General features: G+C 34.5%; 4 protein-coding genes across 4 annotated transcripts in view; 3 read left to right on the top strand and 1 right to left on the bottom strand.

The window, feature by feature from the left end:
* The window catches only part of LOC113496024 (complexin), a gene marked incomplete in the record, with an annotated part of 329,152 nt that overhangs the window by 30,321 nt on the left and 274,698 nt on the right, over positions 1-24,133 (bottom strand). Inside the window, 1 exon segment of the mRNA XM_026875078.1 lies at positions 17,175-17,251. Within this exon segment, the coding sequence (XP_026730879.1) occupies positions 17,175-17,229 (55 nt within the window).
* On the top strand, positions 3,471-7,065 carry LOC113496021. The gene is made up of 2 exons (XM_026875074.1): positions 3,471-4,855; positions 6,039-7,065. Exons 1-2 carry the CDS (start codon positions 4,808-4,810, stop codon positions 6,603-6,605), a joined length of 615 nt encoding a protein of 204 aa, XP_026730875.1. The 5' UTR covers positions 3,471-4,807; the 3' UTR covers positions 6,606-7,065.
* On the top strand, positions 7,800-13,509 carry LOC113496020. The gene is made up of 3 exons (XM_026875073.1): positions 7,800-8,294; positions 11,643-11,805; positions 12,473-13,509. Exons 2-3 carry the CDS (start codon positions 11,647-11,649, stop codon positions 13,118-13,120), a joined length of 807 nt encoding a protein of 268 aa, XP_026730874.1. The 5' UTR covers positions 7,800-8,294; positions 11,643-11,646; the 3' UTR covers positions 13,121-13,509.
* Positions 13,746-15,705, top strand: LOC113496022. Its single transcript, XM_026875075.1, has 2 exons — positions 13,746-13,934; positions 14,892-15,705. Exons 1-2 carry the CDS (start codon positions 13,821-13,823, stop codon positions 15,186-15,188), a joined length of 411 nt encoding a protein of 136 aa, XP_026730876.1. The 5' UTR covers positions 13,746-13,820; the 3' UTR covers positions 15,189-15,705.

The following is a 24,133-nucleotide window of genomic DNA, read 5'->3' as shown; positions in this document are numbered from 1 at the left end:
AACTACGTTTAGAGCGGTCACTAAATCCTAATACATTTGATAGCAAAAAAAAAAACTACAATTTCAAACAATCTTTATGTGGGGATGAGCGGACTAGGTGTCACGGTAGTAAACTGAGTGAGAGCGGGACAGTGTGGTGAGAGGAAATGGAGAATGGCAGAAGACGAAAGACGTATGAAGAATTAAAGACATTGTTTTATAATTGATTAACGAGAATAAACGCATGTACAAGACTATCAAGACGATTGATTTCCCCACATTTATGAAACAAAAACAATTCTTATTTATGCATTTCTTATAAACCATCTCATTTTTTCCATTAACCTTATTTTGAAATAAATAGATGTTTATTAGGAAGCATTTCATATCTCCATAAGTTCATAAAGTGACGAAAAAGATTTCGAGGCATGTGAGTGGTCACGAACGGGACGCTGCGCGCCGCAACTCGACGAGAATATCGAAGGAAAGGGTTGGCTTGTAGGTTGTGGGCAGACTGTCCCGCACTCTGAATATTTCATATCACAGTATTAACTGTAATATAATTTTAGTAGCAATTATAATTTTTTATGAGGACTTCGGGTTTATTGGGATAATAGAAGGTATAAGAAAGAAAATAAAAAGTCAGTTATCCGAATTTCAAGTAGACAAATTGAAGATCTATTTCAATTTTTCAATGAAATTGAATTATGATTAAAACGATACATTTGTTAATATATATTCTGTCATATCGGTTTATTAGTGAAACCCTTAAAAAACAGTTTATTTTTTATTCTAAAATGGTAATTAACAATAATCCATTACCCAGTTACGCTCATTTTTTTATTTTGTGCAAATTTTAATTTGAGCGCGCTCTTAGTACCACAGCTGCGTAAACTATTCACAAAACTCCCTGTTTCACACATATATATTATTATGGTTATCTCTGTTAAACAGCTCCACTCCATCCAAATGACGTTTACAGCTCACGAGGGGTTAACATTAACGTAACTTAACGTATGAATGTAAATTGGACGCGTACTGTGTAAACTAGCCCTTATCAGCGCTTTCATTAAACGCGTGTCCTCATTGTAGTACTAATAGTCCATTTATAAGTGAAGATAAATATTATATAAATATGTGATTTTATGCATTGTAAAACGTAAAAACATCTTTATTGTACCAGAAGAATTAAATGGTGATATTTATCTTCAAGGTTTTGCAATTATAACAGGTGGTAACAAACGTTCTTATAGGGAATACTGACGAAGTACAAGTCACTGAATTACTTCGCTGAAGTTAATGTTGAAAATCAAAAGTAAGCTTTGGTTTGGATCGAGAAAAGATTAATAATATAAAATCTCTACATTTTTTTTTGTATCAATTTAAAGACACAAAATTCCACCTCATAATAATATAACTTACAGTGTCAGAGATCATCACAACTGTAACCTCATTACCTCAAAAAACCTACACCTTCATCGTGAATTTATAAAATATTCGAGCTCTAGTTATTGGTATCGATAATCCAGTCACGTCCCTAGCCGTCAGTGGCATTCCGGGCATAGTGAAGTGCCATAGCGCGCCGATATTTGCCCCTCGCATATTAAGATGGCATTCTTCGATCCCGGCATGGGAAGACAATGCCGCCGTTATGAGATATCGACCCGATGTGCTTTTCACTTTAATGGAATATTGTGGGTTAATGGGTTTTCTTCGGATGCTTCTCTGTACTTGCTTATTGTTTGATAGAATTTTAATAGAACTCCCTGTGCTGAGCACTAGCTATACTCTAATACTAGGATTTAATTTTATATTAGAATGTCGGTTTTACATCGCTTTTGTGTGCTAGAAACGTTTAACAAGTTAATGTGTGTTGAACAAATTTCTTGATCCTACACAGTTCTCAAACGTAAGTGTTGAAATAGATTGCACATTTATTACCTGTTTGTTAGTAGTCATACCTGTTACTTGAAGATTTCTTTATCACCGATGAACTCTTTCGACTTAGTTCTTACCTGTAAAAGATGAAAACATGTTTTTAACAACAGATCATAACGTAATTTTGTTTAATATGTAGATGTTAATATTTATCTGCCTTGTAGCTCAACTATTATTATACCGATTTTTAATAAGTTTAAAAAAATCCACGAGAGAATATTTGGTATTATTAAACACGTATACATTTTAATGAAAACAAACTATTATCTTGATCTAGTTTGATGTTATTATTTCATTTCCTTAAAATATTTTATTGAACGTAATATCGATAAGAACTCCTGCCATCCCTATACTTGTATCAACTGAAGTTAGGCCGGCTACATCAGACAAGATACTTTTAGCTTCAGACGTCTACGACTAAGGCGTGCTGCAGACGCATCCACAACATTCCTGACACTAACCTTTTTGAAAAGCCGACATAATATGCTGTACAATGGATTGGTATCTTAAGGTTATATGTTATTGTAATCTTTATTATACTGTCAACACTATTATGAAATTGTTGAACATAGTCTAAAAACAGCACTCTTTCATTGCTAGTGTGATTTGTCTCTTTGTAAACGCATTGCATTCGTCTTTTTACTCTGTCTTTTAATTAAAATAAACCCAAAAAAAAACTTGTCTTTTGAAAAAAGTTGAAATATTTTTTAACATCATGTAATATGCAGACCATCACACCAACTTATTTTATTATCCTCATAGAACATAATTGCTGGTACAATCGCGTGTATATACTACTGCTACGACAGCACCTTATTTAAGAACACAATACCTTATACTGATGAACTATTGATATAAAAACTATTGTATTTCAAACAATAAGGGGGTATAGATGGTATTCGCCGCAATTTCCTTCGGTAAAGGGTCGAAAGGGGAATAGGGATGGGTCAGGAATCCGCGCGGAATGTGCTCCAAGTGTGAGGGAATCCGTTTACTGGAGACAGGAGGTGGCTCAAACATGATAATAACTGCGGTGAGTCAGAGGTATCGTGCCAGACGTGATGAAAATATTTTGAAAACAGTCTAGGTCCTCATATTAATCGAAAATATATTACTTAAGCATCGCATTAGCAACAAATGGTTGTCTTGTGCATGTGAGTTGTATGTTTGTAAGCCCGACGCGACACAAGAATGAAATAGCTAACCGCGGGAGTCGTATTAAAAAATAATAATAACCGAAATTAAAATTTTAGGTTGTTTATTGATTGGTCAGGTTTGTTTAAATGCATACCGTATTATTTCATTATTCCCTGTGCTTATGTATAGCAATGACAGATTTATAAATCATTGGTCTAGTGGTTGGTGGCCCTGACTGCTGTACCGGAGGAGTTATGATTTATACCTGCCCTGTTTATTTCACATTTTCCATTGTATCTTCGCTCCTATTAGTCGCAGCGTGATGGTTTATAGCCTAAAGCCTTCCTCGTCTATTCAACACAAAAAGATTTTTTCAATTTGGACCAGTAGTTCGTGAGATTAGCGCGTTCAAACAAACAAACAAACTCTCCAGCTTTATATATTAGTATAGAAGTATAGATAAGTAATATTTACTGTTCCGTCTTTCACACTTTTAACTGTTTATTAATTACCGTCGTAAGTAACAACGACTTTCAGTTTTAAAACTTAATCTTTGTAGCTATGTAAATATATCGAGGTGTGGTGGAATATTTGGCGTGTCCCATGAAAATTACTAACCGTTTTTGAAATCGCAACGAAATTTATAAGAAAATATGTAAAAGATTATGAGATACAAGATATGAATCTGATCAGTTTCAGATGAACATTTTCTGTTAGCCATCATAAGGATAGTCTATTTTATTTGAGTTTTAGTAGGCTTGACGCGTGTAGTATTTTTTTATAAATTTCGTTAAACTAGGTTGCATTATAAATACTAGGTAGATACCGCTTCCATAATATTAAACTATGCAAGTTTTCATTTTAAAAATAATCCGAGTAATATCTAGTATAAAAATTGTTTTTAACACTATTTAGGTGTTTGACATTAGTAATGGGCGAGTGCGATAAAAAGGCTAAAGGCAAACAAATCTGTTGAGTGGCAATTAAAAAGTTAATTGCCACTTACTACCCTCAAAGGAGGGTAATCACAAATCTATGATGGGAACAACATTGCTTAACCTATGGCTTATTTTAGATTTTGCATAGATAGCAGAAACATTAAGCTGTGAAAATTTAAAGTTTCAACTGCGTTCCTGGTACCTGAATAATAGGATTCCCTTTCTAGCCTCCTATAGCCTACGGAACACAAACTACAGTGATAAGCTAATCCATAACGACCTTAACACAATAAGAACCGCATTAAACAGATACAAAGCAAGTTCTACTAATCAGCTATGTTTACTTCAATTAACAAATGTAATTAACAGTTGTAGAATAAAAAATATTTACGAAAGACTTGTTGTCCCACGGCTTTCTTAAATAACAAGAATCTTATCACGAATTAGTATATTACCTTCTCGAAAACAATCAAACGAACATTAACAATAAGACCAGTATACAACAGTTTCCGAGTAACGTGTTATATTTCCAAAGGGCGGAAATCCCCGAACTTTAACGAAGACACACGAAGTGGGGGTAATTAGGGGCGCACGCGCATAAAAGCTTTGCCAAAATTAACATCGGCCTCAGTTACCCGACTTGCCAAAAAGGGGACTGAGGGACGAAAATTCGAAAAACGATCCTTTGAAGTTATATTTATTTTCGTATTTTTTTTTTGGTATTTCTTTTTTGTTCTTATAATTGATTTCCGAGTGTAAAAGATACGCAGTGTTTAATCTAAATATTTAGTGATCTGTGTTTTTTTTTTGTGAAAATGACGAAATCCCAACTTTATTATTATGAAGACGTCGTGTTTCAGCTGGTAAGTTCAGTACCTACTTTAATTTTATTTAATTTGTTGCGACTTAAAGATTGTATGTATGAGATTTCCATAAGGCGTTTTCTTATTCCCTTAAGACATGGCTAATTAATAGAACTAAACTCCAACTAGCTCAAACCCTAGACGTAGTTTGAACCCTAACAAGCGCTAGCATCTCTGCGCTGTAATCGGATTAAATGGGATCCTAAGTATTCTGTTTAATAGTTTTCTCAGTTGACAAGGCTTTAAAATAATGAAGTCCAATTAAAAAATATATATAATTTACTTTATACTTTAGTTTCAAATTAATCAGAATGTCTAATATCTATATATAATAGTAGCTGTTGCCCACGACTTCGTCCGCGTGGTTAGAAGAAATTGCGACTTTAACTTGAGATTTTAACTATCCTATCTCTCAAGTTGGGTCGAACTGCACATGGTGTGCGAATTTTATTGTAATCGGTTAAGTGGTTTAAGAGACCATTGAGGACAAACATTGTGACACGAGATTTATATATATTAAGATTATAAAATTCTCGTGTCACGGTGTACGCAATTGGTAGAATTACGAAATTGAAGTCCTCCGAAATGGCTCGACCTATAAATTCTCATGTGCATACAGTGTGGTCTGAGAATCGGACTACGTCTATTTTTCATACTCCCTTTTATATCCGATATAACTGATCTGTATGGCAAAACAACGTTTGCTGTTTCAGCTGGTCATCATTATACATGTTACTGATTAGTAGTGTCTGAGAATAAATAGGTACTTAACAACGATTAGACAAAAGTCAAAGATTAGCTAAAAGGGTACTTAGTATTTTACAAGAATCAGTTAATAACTAACTTATTAATTGTTAAAATAGTTGCCCATTTAATAAACCCACGTTTGCTCTTTTATATGAAAGATAGATTAGAATATAGTAGGTTTTATAAAGTATATAGTAGGGACATGCGATTAATAATTATTGATAGTTTTGTGTACTTAAATGAACTACTTTTAATTTAGTTACAGTCAATTATCAAAACGAGACTGGACTAATTATTCATTAGGAATGACGTATTCTAGATTTTTAAGATATGACTTGGCACAATTTTCTATTCATTTTGTGTAATGTTTGATTTTAAAACAATGCCTTCATTGAGATTTACAGTAATTACTTAATCCTATTGTACTGTCTCCCAGGAGGTGAACCTGCAGAGCATCCGTCGCGAGCTGGTGAAGCTGCTGGAGGAGTACAGGTTCGAGGAGTGCTTCGCGTGCAACCGCCTGCGCTGCTGCTGCTCCGAAGACGACTCCTTCCACAGCACCACGCTGTCGCTGGTGAGCAGCGACAGCGCCTACAACGAGCAAATCTCCATGGATGCATACTACAACGCTGCGCCACCACCAGAATCCCTCCCGACCCCCATCTGGCCCGGGAACCCAGGCCGCAATGAACACGAAAACTCTGAAGACTCCCCGATCTCCGTAGCATCGCTCAACATTTGGATCAAAGCCTCCCTTCCGGACGTTACCCAATCAAACTCGAGCGTTAGTTTCCCCGTCCCGGGGAAAGTGCTGGATCATGTCAATTATTCATGGCCCCCTTTCCCAGACTCGATATGGAGCGCGGAAAAACTCAAGGAAACGACTGAGAGGGAGATCATGCTTTCTAACGAGAGGGACAGAGACGGGAACGATTCTGTCGAGGCCTTCTTTAGGCACTTTGGCAGGAATCGAGCAGTTCCGAAGACGACGTTCGCATGTTGATAGGTTAATGTGAAAAATTTATAGTGTAGTACATTGCGGGTGTTGTATTAGTGATTGAGAGGCGTTTCTTTAACACCCGCAATGTACTACACTATAAATTTAATCCATTTAATGTTATGATAGATGATATGATGTGTTTAAAATTCAACTTTTTTATATGTTTTAATATGATAATATGATTGTTTGTTAGCGATAAGTCGAGTAGATAGTAAACTTAATGTCTTCCCAATACCCTTTGCTATTCTCTACAATTTGTCACCAAAGCTTTTTGAAATCAGAATACAAGAAAAATACATAAGTAAAGCCAAAGAAAGTCTCGAGTAAGTTGAAATAAAAATCACACGCAAAGTTAAATTCTAAGTCATTAATTTAGATGTAATTTGATAGTCATTAGTACTATAGTAACTTAATTTATGGTGACAATTAACTGAAGACTGACAGTAGTTTGACTATCAATAACTAAATAACTGTCGTAAAAATTGCCATACTCAATTGATGTTCCTACAAAACCTTTTCATTTATCTATGTTTTCATATGTGTTTAGATTTGAGACAGTAATAGTATTTTTAGATAGTATTAACATCACTAAACTAAAAAATAATAGAAGTACCTTACAATCTGTAAGTGAAAATAAAAAAAAAATGAAAAAGCAAATCTTACACTGTGTAAGTAAAATGACACAAAAAAAGCAATAAAATTAAATCTTACAGTTGTTAAGTAAAATACAAAAACAATTTTTAAAATAAGTAGTGTTAATTTTATTTTTGCTAGTAGTTACAACCGAGTAATTATGAACGATGAATTACGAAAATCCAAGGTCACTGCTGTAGCACAGATTGCTAAATCGTTACTTCGTTCCTCAGTATTTTAACTACGTAATGTTAACTGTATCTCATTCTAAAATGAACTTTAATATTGATTGTACCTGAATGCTTTTTTATAATTTATGAGAAATGAATTCATTTCTTAAATTATGTAATATCTGTATTTCAATGACTGTCACTTTGAGATGTGCCTTATTTGAAAATATATTAGATTAATAGTCAGAATATTCTTATTTTAAGTATAGATATTTGATTACATTTTAACATGAAACCCACTTTTTGTTTTATTTATATTTTTCTACTTTCTACTAACATTTTATTTGAATTAAAAAGTAAAATGTAAGAAGTTTTTTTCGGCTAAATGGTTCGCATTCCTGCAATGTTTGAGCTGTTTAATTCTAGTGGAGTATCTTATAATCTTTAGAAGGTCTTCAGTTACAAATGTGTAATACTACTTATGACACAAGGATGGACTTCCTGCGGAACTATAGAAACAAGAATTTTACCAGCTTTGGTCGTTGCGTTTTTGTTTTAACCCTAATTAATTTAAATTTGCTTTCAAAGTAACTGATTGACTATTACGAAGTCTGGATGACGTTACGTGTAAAATCTACCCGCAACTTGTGCAGTTGTTGACAATAAATGTAGGTATAATATTGTAAGCATGGTTTAATTAGGTAAGTAGTTGGATATGATTTAGACAGAGCTTGCCACTAGCGCAGCTGCCACGCGACACCCACAAACCGATACTCTTCAGTATACTTATCTATCGGACTTTTTGTAAATTTATTTACGCTTAAAGTACTGACTGTGTTTGTTAAAAAGTTAAGTGATTTAACCTTGGACCAGGACCTTATATTCTTAGGTAAGACAACAGTTTCTATAAGTTTCTTAGATTTTCAAAACGACGTTTATTAGGTGTAAAAGTGACAGGAAATTTGAATTGGTATGTGTGGCAAGAATAGTAATATAGACAGAGTATAGGTTGAGCTGTGAACGACCAATCAACTTTGAATAAGGAAATTTATTTACACATTTATATTAAGTTTAAAGACATTGGAATTGTCTGACATTTTAAATCTATTTACGGAACATTATTCGGAAACTACAGAATATTTTTCTCGTGCATAGGTTTCCAATTACTATTAAATACCTAATATTAAATTCCATAGAAAAGAAAGTATTAAATAATATGAATAAATACCTAAAAATATATATCAATATTTAATAAGGACTACCTATGCTTTTAAAATGTATTTAGTGATACCTACTTATAACTTTGCACACGACGAGTGTCTCTAATATCCTGTAAAAAGTAATTAATCAAGGAACTAATGATTCCTTTGGCAATCAGATAATTAGTTTAAGCAGAAAATCCTTGAAGTAAGAACATTTTGATTTTGTTTGTTGAATTAGCTGTGAATAGGGATGATGACTGGGTATAAAAATAAAAAATCTCATCAGTCCCTCAGTTAGATAATTGAAAAGTATGAGACACTTATTTTTTCCTTTTTCAGAAAAAACTAGAATTGACAAAGATTAACTGCTTTAAAGTTTAGGAGAGGGGGCTTGTGACGTAACGATATGGTAAAATTTATACTGAATCGTGACGTCACGCGTAAGTTTTATTCACTGTAATTTGGTCAATTTATGTTTGCGGGACAAATTAAAAAATACGTATCCATTATTATACAAAAAAATACAAGACGGACACTGGAAAAAAATTGTCATCATCCCTATTGTTCCGTGTCATGATCATTTTATTTTATGCCATGTTTCATGTTTCTTCTTGCTCTTGTTGTGTTTTCATAAGATATGTTAATTTAGGAGTTCACTGTCAGTCCTCCAAATATATCTATTTTTAAGTACCTATAGGATATGTTTCAACCTATGTATTCCTCTTGTGCTAGTGTTCCGCTAGTGGATCTAGATAAGTCGGGAGCATTCAAAAACTTGAAATAGTGCAAAGTTTGCTCGAAGTATAGTTTATTCTGGACTTTCATAAAGCAGGCGTTATTTCAATATGAACGGTAAATTATTGAGGAACTGGCATCTGAGAGAAGGCACGTGATCTCAAATATCCCATGGCAACGTTAAGGTTTTGTTAAAGCTAACTACAATTACACACGTAAAACCGTTAAAACAATACTTTGTCTAGACAATATAACCATAAAATTAATCTTTACTAGAAATAGTTGAAAGTCTTTTCAATTGTTATTCCATAAAAGAAAGACTGGAACCTATTTTTTATAGCTGACTCGTTGCCAAATTTGCCAAGCGAAAATGAACCTTATGCTATAGTATTACGACTTAACGACACTAATAGGTTTTATAAGATTACCTGTTTTACGCTATTGAATGAATAGTTTGTTTCCGTAATATTTACTGCGGCTTTAATATTGTTTATTAGTTTAGGAGAAATCATGTTGTACTTACTTGGAAATATAAGTATACAATTTACTCGTTAAGACAATACACCCTTTATTGACGGCTTACAGTAAGAGGATTAAAAATGTTCTTTCCGTAATGACCGCGCTAACGGATACTCGATGAATATAGATTACTAGCTGACCCAGCAAACGTTGTTTTGCCTAATATTTTTTTTCTAGTTGTATGTTTTTTTTAATGCCTCATTATAAAAAAATAAGAATAAAAAATTTCGCTACAAAATAAATTTTAGTGTGAGCAACCCTTAACACTTAGGGGTATGAAAAATAGATGTTGTTCTATTCTCAGACCTACAAAATATGTTTACAAAATTTCATAAGAATCGGTCGAACCTTTTCGGAGGAGTACGGTAACTAACATCGTGACATGGGAATTTTATATATTAGAAGATATTTCAAAACCTTTAATTTAATATCGAAGCATAAAATAATAATTAGATACAACGTTGTTCTATTAATGTATAAGATCTTATACAGGTTCTTGGTTCTTCTCTATAGGAATGACACTTTGCAAGAATGCACCTACAGTTGTTATTAATCGTTTTAAAGTGTCTGTAAAACGGTATTTGGAATAAAACTTTTAAAGATAAAGATAAAGATAAAGATAATTTTATTTGTCAAACATGTGTTTACATACAAATTAAGCATGCAAGATGTTGATACAAAAATTAAGCACGTACATGTTTTGCCTATTAAGGCATACAAATTTTTGAAAAGTTTAACACAAGATTATGAAATTAAGATTATTAAGATTGATACAATTTTTATTTTTTATAATAAATCAAATAATAATAATAATAACAATATTTAAATAAGTCAATGAAATAATAAAGTCTAAGTAGTACAAATGTCATATAATGTCAGTCAAGAAGTCGTTTATATCATAGTAACACTTGTCTGTTAATAAATTTCGCATCTTTTTTTTTAACAAATTTGTATTTAAATCTCTGTAAGCCTGTGGTATTTTATTATAAATAATGGGGGCCATACAGAAGATGCTTTTTGATTGTCACTAATAAACATTGTTTAACTTTTTAATAACCGAGAGTTATTACCACACGGCCATCCCATACTATATGATTGTTATCTTCACATTGATATTTGAATATGGTTTTAAAGAATCATCATTGGCCAAGCCTTTTTCCAACTATGTTGGGGTCGGTTACCAGTCTAACCGGTTTCAGCTAAGTACCAGGTTTTACAAGGAGCGACTGCCTATCTGACCTCCTCAGCCCAGTTACCTGGGCGACACGATACTCCTTGGTTAGACTGGCTGTCAGACTTTTCAAACTTCTGACTACCTGTAACGACTGTCAAAGATGTAATAATAACAGCCGGGACCTACAATTTAACGTGCCTTCCGAAACACGAAGGAACTCCTTATGACAAAGATGGTCACCCATCTACGGACCAACCGCGTCAAGCATAGCTTAACCTGTGATCGTTTCACTTCTGCGGTTATAGCTTATCCACGAGCTCCTCTATATAAGAAAAAAAACTGGGTTAATCATGTCTCTATACCCTCATTTCAGTTTTCCTCCACTGCAATGTTTGTTAGTGGTTTCTTAGGTTTACGCGAATATTAGACATTGAATAAAACTACTTTTACGGATTTTATCGCGGTTTGATTTTAGTTCCCGACGCGACGTTTCGACATCTTTGCAGGTCACGGGCAGACTCAAACGTCGGAAACTAAAATCTAAAATTTATTTAAATGTTTGTTATTTGGTGTATACGAGGTCACGTTGTGCGTAACTTGTTTCTAGTACAATGAGCCTGTTCCCTGACAAGGGCCACTCGTTGCTGGAGCCGCCGACGCCGGCCTACAGCGCGGTGACGGTGCGCCGCGCCTTCCTCGTCTGGCTGCACCTCGGCCAGCAGCACGAGTTCCGCCACGTCTGCAACTACTACCACCAGCTCGAGAACCTGGTGAGATAGCTTCCAAACTTCTGTCACTGAACCTTTAACTGACTGGCCTCTAGTTCTAGCGGTAACTGTGCCCTGACTGCTTTACCTAATGTAACCCATTACAAATGTTTATGGGATGAACATGATCATTTGAATTTTGATAGTAACCATCGTGAGAATGATTCATTATTAAATGATGTAACGGTTTACTCACGCGTATTTATCGGGGTAGCCCGACTAGTAGACGGTAGGCCTGACCGGAGTCCTTCATCCTCAGGCAAGCGAGTGGAACATTTCGACCCGTTATATCATTTAATAATGATCATTTATTTTGTCCTGTGTCGGGATGCAATTTATCTATATTATGGATGTATTTTGAAGTATTTGTACATCAGTTGTCTAGTAATCATAACACAAGCTGGTTGGTTAATTTAAAAAACCTAACAAGTATTTTTTTTTAATTTGGCACTGGCAAGGAATTGCATTTACTTTATGTGAGAGGAAGCTGTTTTGTGGGTCAGCTGTTGAGTAGTTTCTTTACTAGAATTAAATGTCTTTTTACTTCTTTGTCGTAACTGTAATCTTACAATTAATTGTAGGATAAGATGGCAAAACCCCCTCATTGAGACTGGTTGTCAGTTCAAGTTATGGTACTCTCTTATAATAATATATTGTTTGAATGTTCCAGGAAGAGCAACTGTCAGTGGAGCAGCGCGCGGCCAGCCGCCGCCTCGAGTTCAGCCTCCTCTCCGACTACCCATCGGTCACCTTCTACACGATGCAGCAGTTCCCCAAGCTATACCGACAGACCAAGATCACCAAAAGCAACTTCAAAGAGATAGAACAAGCCACTTTAGAAGACTGTGTCTTCAACCTCGAGGGCTACTACGACATGAAAATACAGAAGGGCGTCACCACAAAGGAAATTATCAAAACAAGTCAAATCATCAGAAAGTATTGCAAAACTCACGCCAAAAGCCTCAAGCATTTCCTCCGAGAATTTTGGGACTTTGCAAAGAAAACGGGATCCACGAACTCCGTCCATAACATCTCGATGTATATCTTAAAGAAGAACGTCAAAGACGAAATCGATACTTGGAAGAATATTCCGATACATTTTAGTTTCTTGGACATTGAAGTAGATGAAAACGTAATTAATAACACCTGTGAGAAACTAACCGATCATGTAAAATCTTCAATTAAAGACAACTTCATTGTAAACGAAACTAAAAGTACTCACAAAATAAAGATTCTTATCAATGAGTCGAGGAGGAAAGAGCTTCTGAACCTGATTCCAAATTTACCTGAAGTGACTGCAAAGAAAGTCGTAAACTAATGCTACCCTTAGCATGTAACTTCCGAAAAATAATGAACTAAGTAATAATTTTCTTTTGAATCTTGACTGTTTACACTAAGATAAGATAGATGGCGCTGTTACCAATATCTCACCAGTGAAATGCATTTGGGATCAGGTGATTTGGATTACTAATAAAATGAGATGGATTCAGTGTAATAATAAGTTCTGCACACAGTTGTGTGAAGGTTTTCTATTTTTAGTTATTAAGTGATAATGATAGATGTATTTTGTGATTTGGACATTAAATTGACGATGAAAACAGTAAACAGATGTTTTAAATTCTAAGAATATTCCGAAATGTTGTATCGAATCTTAAAGAGACTTTATTAAATGCTGAATTTAATTAATACAACATTAAATTAAATTTTCTAAAAAGCAATTTTTTGGTCAATTAATAAATAGAAATGAAGTAAAAATAATATTTACTGGTGAAAGAGGTACATGGAATCATATTTTATTCGGTATACAGTCCAACAAAACTTTCTAGACTTAGTTTATATGTTGAATCCCGTTATAAAATATAAACTTACCACTCCGAAACATTAAAAATAGTACGAATTAAGAAAACCAACTGGCAACACCAGCGCAAAATTGATCACTGGCAACAATCGCAGCCAATCGTTCCGTCAGTACCGCGAGTGGCGCGTGCGCACGTCTTTTCCAGATAACCTGTTATAAAATGGCCGATCCAATGTCAACACCAATAAATAAAATATCAAGAGAGAATTTGACTGTGTTAATAGCTAATAATGTGTTAAATAGTTCCATTGAATTTGTATCCGATTGTGATATGGTAAGTGGCAACTGAGTATTATAGCAACTTTGTTTTAAAGTATGTTTTTGTTTTCAAATGTGTAACGAACTCAGCTGTGGCTGTGATGTTGTTTTGTTCATTTTGTTCATATTATTGAATTTAATTTGTATTTAGATTTTATATAAAACATACTTGTAGTAAACAAGTATGTTTTATATAAAATCTAAATACAAATTACGTAGTTAGTTTTTATTCTTTTGAGTTCCAAAGCGGTCTCATAATTAAGTAATGTGTATTATGGTTGGATTTATTTTAATGATACTTGTACGTTGAAAATATGGGCCAATAAATTATAAGTGTTATAGATTTGTTAGTTTTAACTTGTACAGTATGTCTACAAAATTATTATCATTTTACATTTCTATGCCAAAACAATATATTCTTATGGCGATAACCTGATCTACTCAAAAAATAACTGACCATTTTGACAAGTTTAAAAAACAGAGATTTTGTTGTTGAACGGTATAGTATCTTAACAATATCTGTTCAACCTGTATCAACACATTTACAAAGATTTAACAAATAGACACAGACCGACGAATAAGAGGTTCTCTCCTAAAAAAGAGTCAGGTAGTGTGACCTACTCGTAACTAAAGCGGTTTGTTTGATGTGGAATGAGGATTAAGTGAAATGAATAGAACCACAGGCTTTAAAGCTTTTCATTCTTTATTCTAGGTGTATTTCAAGGCTACATACCAAATAAAACAGCATCAATATAGTTAAAAGCTCATAAATCCTACAAAAACAATTCAATTTAGTCTGACTAATAATGTTGAAATAGACAATTTACAACACCATTTGTCTACATCGGAAAAAACAAACATTTGAAACTTAGATAGCAACGCATAAACTCTCAATAAAGGGAATCACCCAAGATATATCACGCTCGCTAAAAACTGCCGAACATAAATACTGACCGAACTAAACTCTTTCCAGATGGAGACAGATTCGCCAATAAGAAAACCCAGCGGACAACCAATCAGCAAAAAGCTATTCCATTCACCGATGGCGGAGAGCCCTAACGAACCCACTTTCAGAACCGGTGAACGAACTAGGAAAGCGAAGAAGCGAAAACAAATACTCATCCCAGACAACAGCGAAGGAATCAAACGAGCATACGTCAAAGAGTGCGACAAGGACGGCTATAGCCCTGACGCGCGGGGCGGAATGAGAAAGAAGGTGTTGATCAGTCTCTTCCATAATAAGGAATATTCAATGGATTTTGGCGCGTGAATTTGAAATTCGAATGTGTTGTTAGTTAGGTAAATGGAGTAGGTCCTTTCGCGCCAATGTGATTTTAGTTAGAGAAATTACAATTATTGAAAGCTTTTCGTAAACTAATTATATTGCGAATCTGTATTAATTAAAAATAGATAGTAAATAATAACAACCTTTGAGTTTCGTGTTATGTTAGACCAAAATGCATTTTTAGAATTTAATCATACTAGTTATAATAACTTCCGAATTTATATTCTTTGTGTTATATTCTAGGCAGATACTATGTTATAAAAATTCCAGTCTTCCATTTCAGTTTATGTCTTTATGAGCAATATTTAATTAAATTAGCCTTATTCTTAATATGTCACTCTCACGTCGTCGACATCCTCTGCACTTGTTCAAATTTATGTATGTGTTTACAGGCCAATTAGACTTGTTCTTTAATATTAATAAAATAAAAATCGTGCCATATAATGAATTTACTTAGTGTAAATATAGAATTATTGTTAATTAAATAATGTACATACTCAAACGTATTTTTATTCCCCGAAAAGATAATATAAATAAAACAGAATTATTTTCTAGTTCTTACGTTCGTTAGTTAAAAAACCTTTTTAGTGGTTTTATCATTGTTAAAATTTTAAAAATCAAATGAGTCCAGGTATTGAACCCGCTATAGTCACAATATTCCAGACCGAAATAGGCTTTTAAACATTCCTTATATCATCATCATCGGCGGTGGGGTCGGCTTCCAGTCTAACCGTGTTCAGCTGAGTACCTGTGTTTTACAAGGAGCGACTGCCTATTTGACCTCCTCAACCCTGTGCAGACTTTTCAAGCTTCTGCCTACCTGTAACGACTGTCAAATATGTAGCAATAACAGCCGGGACCCACAATTTAACGTGCCTCCCATCTACGGACCAACCGCCTCAAGAATAGCTTAATCTGTAATCGATTCACTTATGCGGTTATAGCTTAGCCACGAGCTCAAACATATCGCATATCGTGTTATCTATTAAACATTCTTTATATCATGCATGTTAATCTTACATAGGTACAATCTAAGAATTCTTTTCCGACAACTACGAGGATTATTTCAGAAGTAGGTCGAGAAATCGTCGCGATATAGAAGTATTTGTCAGCAGAAAGGCAGCGTTTGTTCCGCGATCACAACAATACAAACGTCCATTGGCTGAATCAGGATCGAGCACGATCTCGTTACCGAGTTGTCTCGTCCACAAGTCTTTTAAACTTTAATTAATGGTTTTTAATGGCTTACATAAGGTAAGGACAGATTTATCGAGTTTCATCTTAGAGACTGGTTAGTTGCGAAGTTTTCAGTTGTGGCCGAATTAACTTTGAAACATGGACGGATAAAAAGAATGAATTATTATGATTATAAAAGGTGTTCGTGCTAGTGTCAAGGGTAAATAAGTTTTAACAGGTAAAGAAATAATTTCACTCTAATATCCAATCTGGCCGTGGTTGTTCCGTGGGTCGGTGAACAATATATTACATTCGAGACGTCATCAATAAAATAGAATTGACATTGTGTATGAACGTGTTACTTGGTCGTTATACAGGTATATCGCATAACGTGTTCTGAAGAGTGATATACATAGACTCCTGTGATCGTAACCTCTTATTTTCAATGCCGCATAGACTGTATTTTATTTATGACTTGATTTTGTAAATTATTTTGAAGATTTATACAGATCTTTTAATTTTCGTCTTATAAATTATATATTACTAGTTGTTGCCCGCGACTCCGTCTGCGTGGACTGTTTCCTCTTATAGCTTTTACATACCTTTATGGGGAACTATTCAAAAATCGGGATAAAGGGAAGCCTATGTTCTTTTCCATGTCAATGGCTGTGTATGCCAAATTTCATCCAAATCCGTTCAGCCGTTTTTGCGTGGTTGAGTAACAAACATCCAAACATCCACACCTCCACATTTATAATATTAATAAGGATTATTATTATGTCTATCTCAGCTTACCTTTCACAGCACTCAGTTTGTTGCCAACCATCTGCTTAGCTACGAAGGCCGCCATCTTGTCTGCCTTACTGCTTCAACTGCAACAAACAAACAATTACATTAATTACTGCAATTATGGGCGTACCTACCGCAAGGCACACTATGAGTCTTTTAGAATGAGATTTAAAAAGACCACGGCCCCTAAATTCCGCTCTTTCCAATTGCCGATGATTTAATTCAAATTTTATTTTGACACTGTTGGTATTTTCCTATTAAAAATTCATAAATATTAGTCTAGACCTCAATGTAAAATCCTTTGGGCTTAATTTCTGGACTTCTCTTTAAGTTTTTGGAAAAGGCAATAATTTTATACCATTTCCAAAGTAATTGCCCTTACGTAAACGACTGGACTTGCATTTACAGTAAAATATAACCGGAGTAATACTTCAGTCAGTCATAAATACAATAAAATCAGAAACTTAATTAAATGAAGCTTATTTTTTCATTATTCAATTATCATTAAAAGCTTTATCCGCTATCGGTCCAATTAGAAGGCAATCAATGAAGCTGAGATTACCGGTTCAAGAGCTGAATAAATGGATTTATTGTGGAGTGATTAAATCAGATCGAGTAATTTATCTAGGTTAAAACTAAGCTTAGATCGGTCATTTGGACTGTTTTAACTTTGACAGTATATCCTAACTTATCGGTTATATTGCAATTGTGTCAAATGTCTATGAATGCTAATGCCATCAATTTTTTAGGGAGTCTGTCTGTCAACGTTGCTACATTATTTTAAGCTTCCTTTTGTTTCGAACCAAAACCGATTCAACTAATACTTGCTATGGAGAATCTTAGTTGATTGATCGGTAAAACTAAATAAATATTTGACTTGCGGTTTTTCGTCGAGATTATGCTGGATAAGTTAGGTCGTAATTGAAAAACTAATCAAATGTGTACAAAATAGGCTATTAAAACAGAATTGGTCAACCATAAAGTGTATGATGGACACTCTCTAGCTATTGGAGTTCATGAGCAGGGCCGGATCTAGGGGCCCAGGGGCCCGAGGTATCAAGGGAGTGGGGCCCCCTTGGTTCAAGTTATTTTCATTCAGTGAAAAAATTATTTTTAGATGCCTTCTTTGGTGGTGGGTCCCTGGTCATAGTGGGCCCCTAAGCACTTGCCTAGATAATACGGCACTGTTCATGAGATATAAGCATCCGGATAGACAGCGGTCTTAGCTATTGAGTACCGTTTTTATCCTTCAGAAAGTTAACCCTAAAAGTAAGTTCTTTTAAATCGAGATGTCTTGTTTCAGTTTCCCGTGATACCGGTCTGTCAATAATATTTCAAGAACTGTATTTCATTGAGTCGCTTCCTAAGTCGCCCACGACGACGTAGTCCATCCGTTCAATTTGCAGAAACTTATTTCTGAAAATTCAACTGTCCGCGTGGTGACGGACTAAAAGTCGGGCAGCAATGCCCCGGTTTACCTTCTGTATGTGGGGCCGGCCCTAAAGAGAATACTTATCTTTTTTCTGTTAATATAGCAAACGACACGATAGTACGATGACTAAAACTATAGAAATATTCGTCTCACAGGACAGGGAAATAGTTAAGCTTTTCTGATGGCTCTGGGCTATACAGAAGCCACAATCAGTGTCAGTATTCCCATAGCATTTACCATAACTATTAAATAAAGATCATTTTTATATCGTAGTGGAGCTACCAGTCGCTAATGTACTCATAAATAAAATAGGATTTCTTCCGTCGTGTGAGTGAGATGCAGGTATAAATCGTAAAGTGTTATCTCCTTTTCACAACTTCAACAATGATCCTATAAGTGTACTGGTTTAGGTTCTAAATCAGTTTAATGGTCAGTTTATGATCTGAGATCGTCACTCGAATTGCTAATGCATTATACCGATACGATACCAAGTTCGTGAAACGTATTTGGTTGTCTAATTTAAGATTGTTTTTTTTATGTTTTAATGTTTTCTCCTTAAGTTAAAAGGCACATAGGGCTATACCTTGGATAAAATAACAGTGTTCGTTTCGAAATGACACCAAACGTTTTGAATCATGAGTGAAAACATTGATCACCTCTTGACGACGTCAGATTAAACAAAGGTATTTCAATGGAACGGATAAACGGATGGCTTTCTTATTGGATATGTTCTAAAAAGACACTGATAAAAAGAAACAGCTTTTCTTCACCAGCAACAATGCATTATATTTCAAAGATATAAAATGCATCGATCGGTTACAGTTTCCTTCATATTTCTATTAATTAACTGAAGAAACGTAAAGCCTGTTCCGTCTCTGTAAATGCAATCGAGACCAAAGACAGGACAGGAGGAGATCAGGCAATTCAATTTAATTAATTTAAACGTACAATTCAATTAAAGACGTTGCCTTGTAGGTAAAGCTTTAATTGAAAATGGCACGAAGGAATAGGATACCTACCTAGATAGTCTTAGATTGTCTACGTTCTATTCAATTGTCTATGTAAGCTGTAAGGTATTTTGATGATAAAAAAGTATACGATAATAATAATTGCGCTTATGAACTTTTGATTGTTCAATTGTTGTGTAAAGCAGACGACAATTTGTTTTAAGTTTTTGTAGGATGTCGGAAAAGTTAAAATGAGATAAATGATTCGGCTTTAAGACCGTCATCTTGTAAAAGATAGGCTTCAGATGTCCGCTTACCCCGACACTCTCGTGACCTGTTCACTTGAGTGTCAAGGCACTCTTTTCATTTCATGAATTTTGGGTTTCCGTACTTAAAGTGTAAAAAAGGATACCAAGGATCCAATGTTTGTCTTTCATGATCCTTACTAGCTGTATCAATCAAGAACAAATTAATTATAAAATTTTAATTTGTAATCGAGGCTAAGCAATGTATAATTAAGAGCATAATTTTGATGAGTTCTTTTTTAGCTATTATTCCTTAGACCTACTACGGAATCCTCGATATCCTGAGCCCAACATGTAGTTAGCTGGATTTTTGAAATTGTGATTCTTGTTCAGAATGGCAATATGAGAATAATGCCTTGACTGCCGAGGACCAGCCAATATAATAGAATATGTAAAAAAGTTTAATTTGACAAGCATAAATAAAATTCATTCGTGCAGTAGGTAGTACTCATACCTTATATCAAAATTAAATATTAATTGAAAACAATCTGGCGTGTAATTGTTCAAAGAATAATCATAAAGTAACGTTATTTAAGAATTTGTCTAAATCATACAAATTTTTAATGTAGTAAATATGTGATAAACATTAGAAAAATCATTATAATACACAAGAAAGCTTCAACCCCGAAAACTTAAGACAACGCCATCTGTTACGTTCCCAGTGAACTAAGATGCAAGACAAAAAAGATCTTAGTTAAGACCAGTTTCCGCGTCGGCGCTAGCATCTATTGAGACGCCACATAGTTACCATAGCAACGGTATCTTTTAAGTGTATTTTTGTTTGTTTTTTAAGAATTTATTGACATTAGATACGTATTTTTCGTTTGAATAATACATATACGTGATAGCATTGTTCCACTGTGAAACTTATCTTTTTATTTTGTGTAGTAAAGTGGCGAAACACTTAAACATGTGCCCTGGTTTACATAACTATTACAACTTACCCTTCGTGCTCAACTTAAAAGTTTAACAAAAGCGAAAACTTTTACTAGAGCGTAAAAGTTAAACGCGTCGTTACGTAGAGTTTTCTTTGTACAAAATATGAGATAAAAGTCTCATGAGTTAATGCTTTACTTGTTCTAAAACAAGTTGCTTTTGCAGTTTTGAGCGCTTCAAGAGTAATGCGTCGTGCAATTAGTGTTTAAACATACGTCTCGTTAGCTTAAAACTTTTTGCTGTCGAACTATGCCGTTTTTTTTATGCTTTTATCTTTCATAAGATTGTATTTTATATGTATGGATGGATGTTTCTTACTCTTTTTCAAGAAACCGACTGAACGCTTTAAATTGGATAATTTTTGTCCCAATCCCACCTCTCTCTTTCGTTCCAACTTTATTGTCACGTGATTAAATTATATTAGGAACTTATATTTTAAACAGAAATATTGGAAGTAGAACATAATAAAACAGTAAAATTTATATTCTACTAGTACAAATCTTCATTATGAACTTGACAGGTACATTTTAAGGTTAACTATATACAGTGATGTAATCGTAACTGAACAATACCTTGTAAAGTCGTATTTAAAAATTACTATTTACACTGGTTACACAATTTACTGTTCATCTCAAAAATCAGTACTTATCGCGAATCAATATTTTCTATTGAACACGTCGTGAATAAGGCTATAAACCATTTTCCTGGAAAAGAAGAATTTATTTCACTTCCCCGCCATTGCTACGTGCCGTAAAGAATCACTTAAAATAGCATCGAGCTCGTTAAAATGTCGTTAGGAGACATTCGATACTTTTTGCTTGGACTGGTGCCGCTGGTACCACTCCGGTGCCAGCACCTACGACCCAGGATTATTTTGTCCTGTAGATGACATTTATGAAAGATTTGGGCGTTGGGAACCATTCAACATGAAGATTTCTAGTGATTTTTATTTATGCTATCGTGATAAATAGGACTACATCATTTTATAATGCCACTTGGGGGGTACAATTTACAGCCTTTAAGTCTTGAAGGAGTCAATGAACTACCTAACCTACTAAATTCACAGCTTTTTGTTGTGTCATTTTAAAAGAAAACTTATTCGTAAATACAGACATGGAACCCATCAGTTCAGGCACAGCGCACCTGTAGGTACTACTCTCGGCTATTCGTGCTGCCAATTTTATTCCATTTTCTGATTTTTTCGCCTTTCAACCAAATTCTCTGAGCCACCAAATGAATCCTTGTTATTAAACTGAGATAGACTTCAAAGGTATCACATAAATCCATATTGCAGGCGCACCGTGTAGCATCCGTTTATACCTAGCGCAACATGACCCACGAATTATAAAAATAGGAGGATGCGGCAGATACACATTTCAATTTCCCGAAAGCTGATGCAATTTCAGATAAGGCTGCGTTTTTTATTAGAAATCACGTAGGTGTTTAATCCGTGACGATTTTAATTTGTTCCACGCGATATGTTTTGTTCAACGGTTGGTTATCAAGTTTGTGTTTTTTTTTTAACAAACAACGCATTTCAATAAATTATTCTGTTGTAAATTTAAATTTGTAAACTAGTTTTGTGTTCCAACTTTATAAAATAGGCGCACTACTCTTCAGACATCCAGAAGACAGATATAAAATTTACGTAATTAATTTCCACCATTCCGTGTTTAAGCACAGCGTGTCGCTTGCAATGCAGATCCCAATTAATGGCGCGTTCAAGGTTGTGTCGAAGCTCCCGGGGCCCGCGGCCCGCGTACCCGCGTACTGCAGTGCGTCGCCCATATTTAATAGCTAGCGACATCTGTTGGGGGTTTGCAGTAAGTTATAAGGTTTGGATTTTGTTAAATATAATGATCTGTCATATGGATGTCAGAAGTGTTAGTTTTATTACTGTACTTTGTGTAAAAAATTGTAATAGCTATTTTTTTAAGCAGGTCGCTTTCTATGTTACCCATAAAGATGATCTGAAAAAACGATCAAGTGCGAGTCGGCATTGCGACACCGAGAGTCGACCAATCAATCAGGCGACAAATAAATTTGAGGTGTTCCTAAAATTTCTCTTTATCGTGTATGGAACCCCAAAAAGAAAAAAACTTAATAATTTTGGTTTATTTCAATAGAATAAACAATTTGTTCATTTTAAGAAGATTTTTCTTGTTAACGGTATTGAATCCTTCTAACGTTTACATAATACTAGCTAACCCAGCAAAAGTTGTTTTGCCTCATAAATTATTTCTAGTTGTATGTATTTTTCATGCTACATCATATTAAAATAAAAACAAACAATTTCGTCCAAGAAATTAAATATTTTTTTTAGTGTGAGCAACCCTTAACACCTAGGGGTATGAAAAATAGATGTTAGTCGATTCTCAGACCTACTGAATACGCATATAAAATTTGTTAAAAATAGGATAAGCCGTTTCGGAGGATTACGGTAACTAACATCGTGACACGGGAATTTTATATATTAAAAGATTTTCACAATGAAAAACTTGAAATATTTTAACGTAAGTCATTTTAACGAAGTAGTAATAAAATCTGCAGGATGTACTTCTGAGAGCCACCTACAGAGGCAGTATTAAATTCTTCACTTAACGATCGGTTTAATGGCGAGCCTTAATTGCTGAATCTGATGCTTTCCGCGCCTTTTTATGTAGATCATTATTACACTATGGCCATTAATTAATGGAAAAATTGTGACACGTGCTTTGAATTTTAAGACGGTAGGGTGACGCCGTGGAAATTCTGTTAACAATCACACAATTATTGTGCGATGAATATAAGCACTTGTTTAATTTTCGTGTACAATTAACATTTTACGATACTAACATTGAAAAAATTTAGACTTTCAGTTTAGTTTATAATTCATAATTTAATTGAAAATGTTTAAAATATTATCATCATCATTGGCCTAGCCTTTTCCTAAATATGTTACTACAAAGTTATGTACAAAGAGCGACTGCCTATCAGACCTCCTCAATCCAGTTACCTGGGCGACACGATACTCCTTGGTTAGACTGGCTGTCAGACTTTTCAAGCTTCTGACTACCTGTAACGACTGTCAAAGATGTAAGAATAACAGCCGGGACCTACAATTTAACGTGCCTTCCGAAACACGGAGGAACTCCTTATGACAAAGATGGTCACCCATCTACGGACCAACCGCGTCAAGCATAGCTTAACCTGTGATCGTTTCACTTCTGCGGTTATAGCTTAGCCACGAGCTCCTCGTGATCTTTCAGATGAAATATTATATAAATGATAAATAATAATTAGTGAATGCAAAAAAATATTTACCGCTGCTAACTTGAGTAAAACTTATTAAATAAAATATAGCCA

Source organism: Trichoplusia ni, chromosome 7 (genome assembly GCF_003590095.1).
Source record: "Trichoplusia ni isolate ovarian cell line Hi5 chromosome 7, tn1, whole genome shotgun sequence".
NCBI lineage: Eukaryota > Metazoa > Arthropoda > Insecta > Lepidoptera > Noctuidae > Trichoplusia > Trichoplusia ni.
Note: the sequence above shows the minus strand (reverse complement) of the source record. Positions and strands in the feature narration are given on the sequence as shown.

What these genes read in the sequence shown, in the direction of transcription:
- LOC113496022 (XM_026875075.1), top strand. Translation starts at nt 13,821, where the DNA reads ATGGCCGATCCAATGTCAACACCAATAAATAAAATATCAAGAGAGAAT. An exon ending in TTGTATCCGATTGTGATATG is followed by an intron (nt 13,935 to 14,891) that starts GTAAGTGGCAAC and finishes AACTCTTTCCAG; the next exon opens with ATGGAGACAGATTCGCCAAT.
- LOC113496021 (XM_026875074.1), top strand. Translation starts at nt 4,808, where the DNA reads ATGACGAAATCCCAACTTTATTATTATGAAGACGTCGTGTTTCAGCTG. An exon ending in AAGACGTCGTGTTTCAGCTG is followed by an intron (nt 4,856 to 6,038) that starts GTAAGTTCAGTA and finishes ACTGTCTCCCAG; the next exon opens with GAGGTGAACCTGCAGAGCAT.
- LOC113496020 (XM_026875073.1), top strand. Translation starts at nt 11,647, where the DNA reads ATGAGCCTGTTCCCTGACAAGGGCCACTCGTTGCTGGAGCCGCCGACG. An exon ending in ACCACCAGCTCGAGAACCTG is followed by an intron (nt 11,806 to 12,472) that starts GTGAGATAGCTT and finishes TGAATGTTCCAG; the next exon opens with GAAGAGCAACTGTCAGTGGA.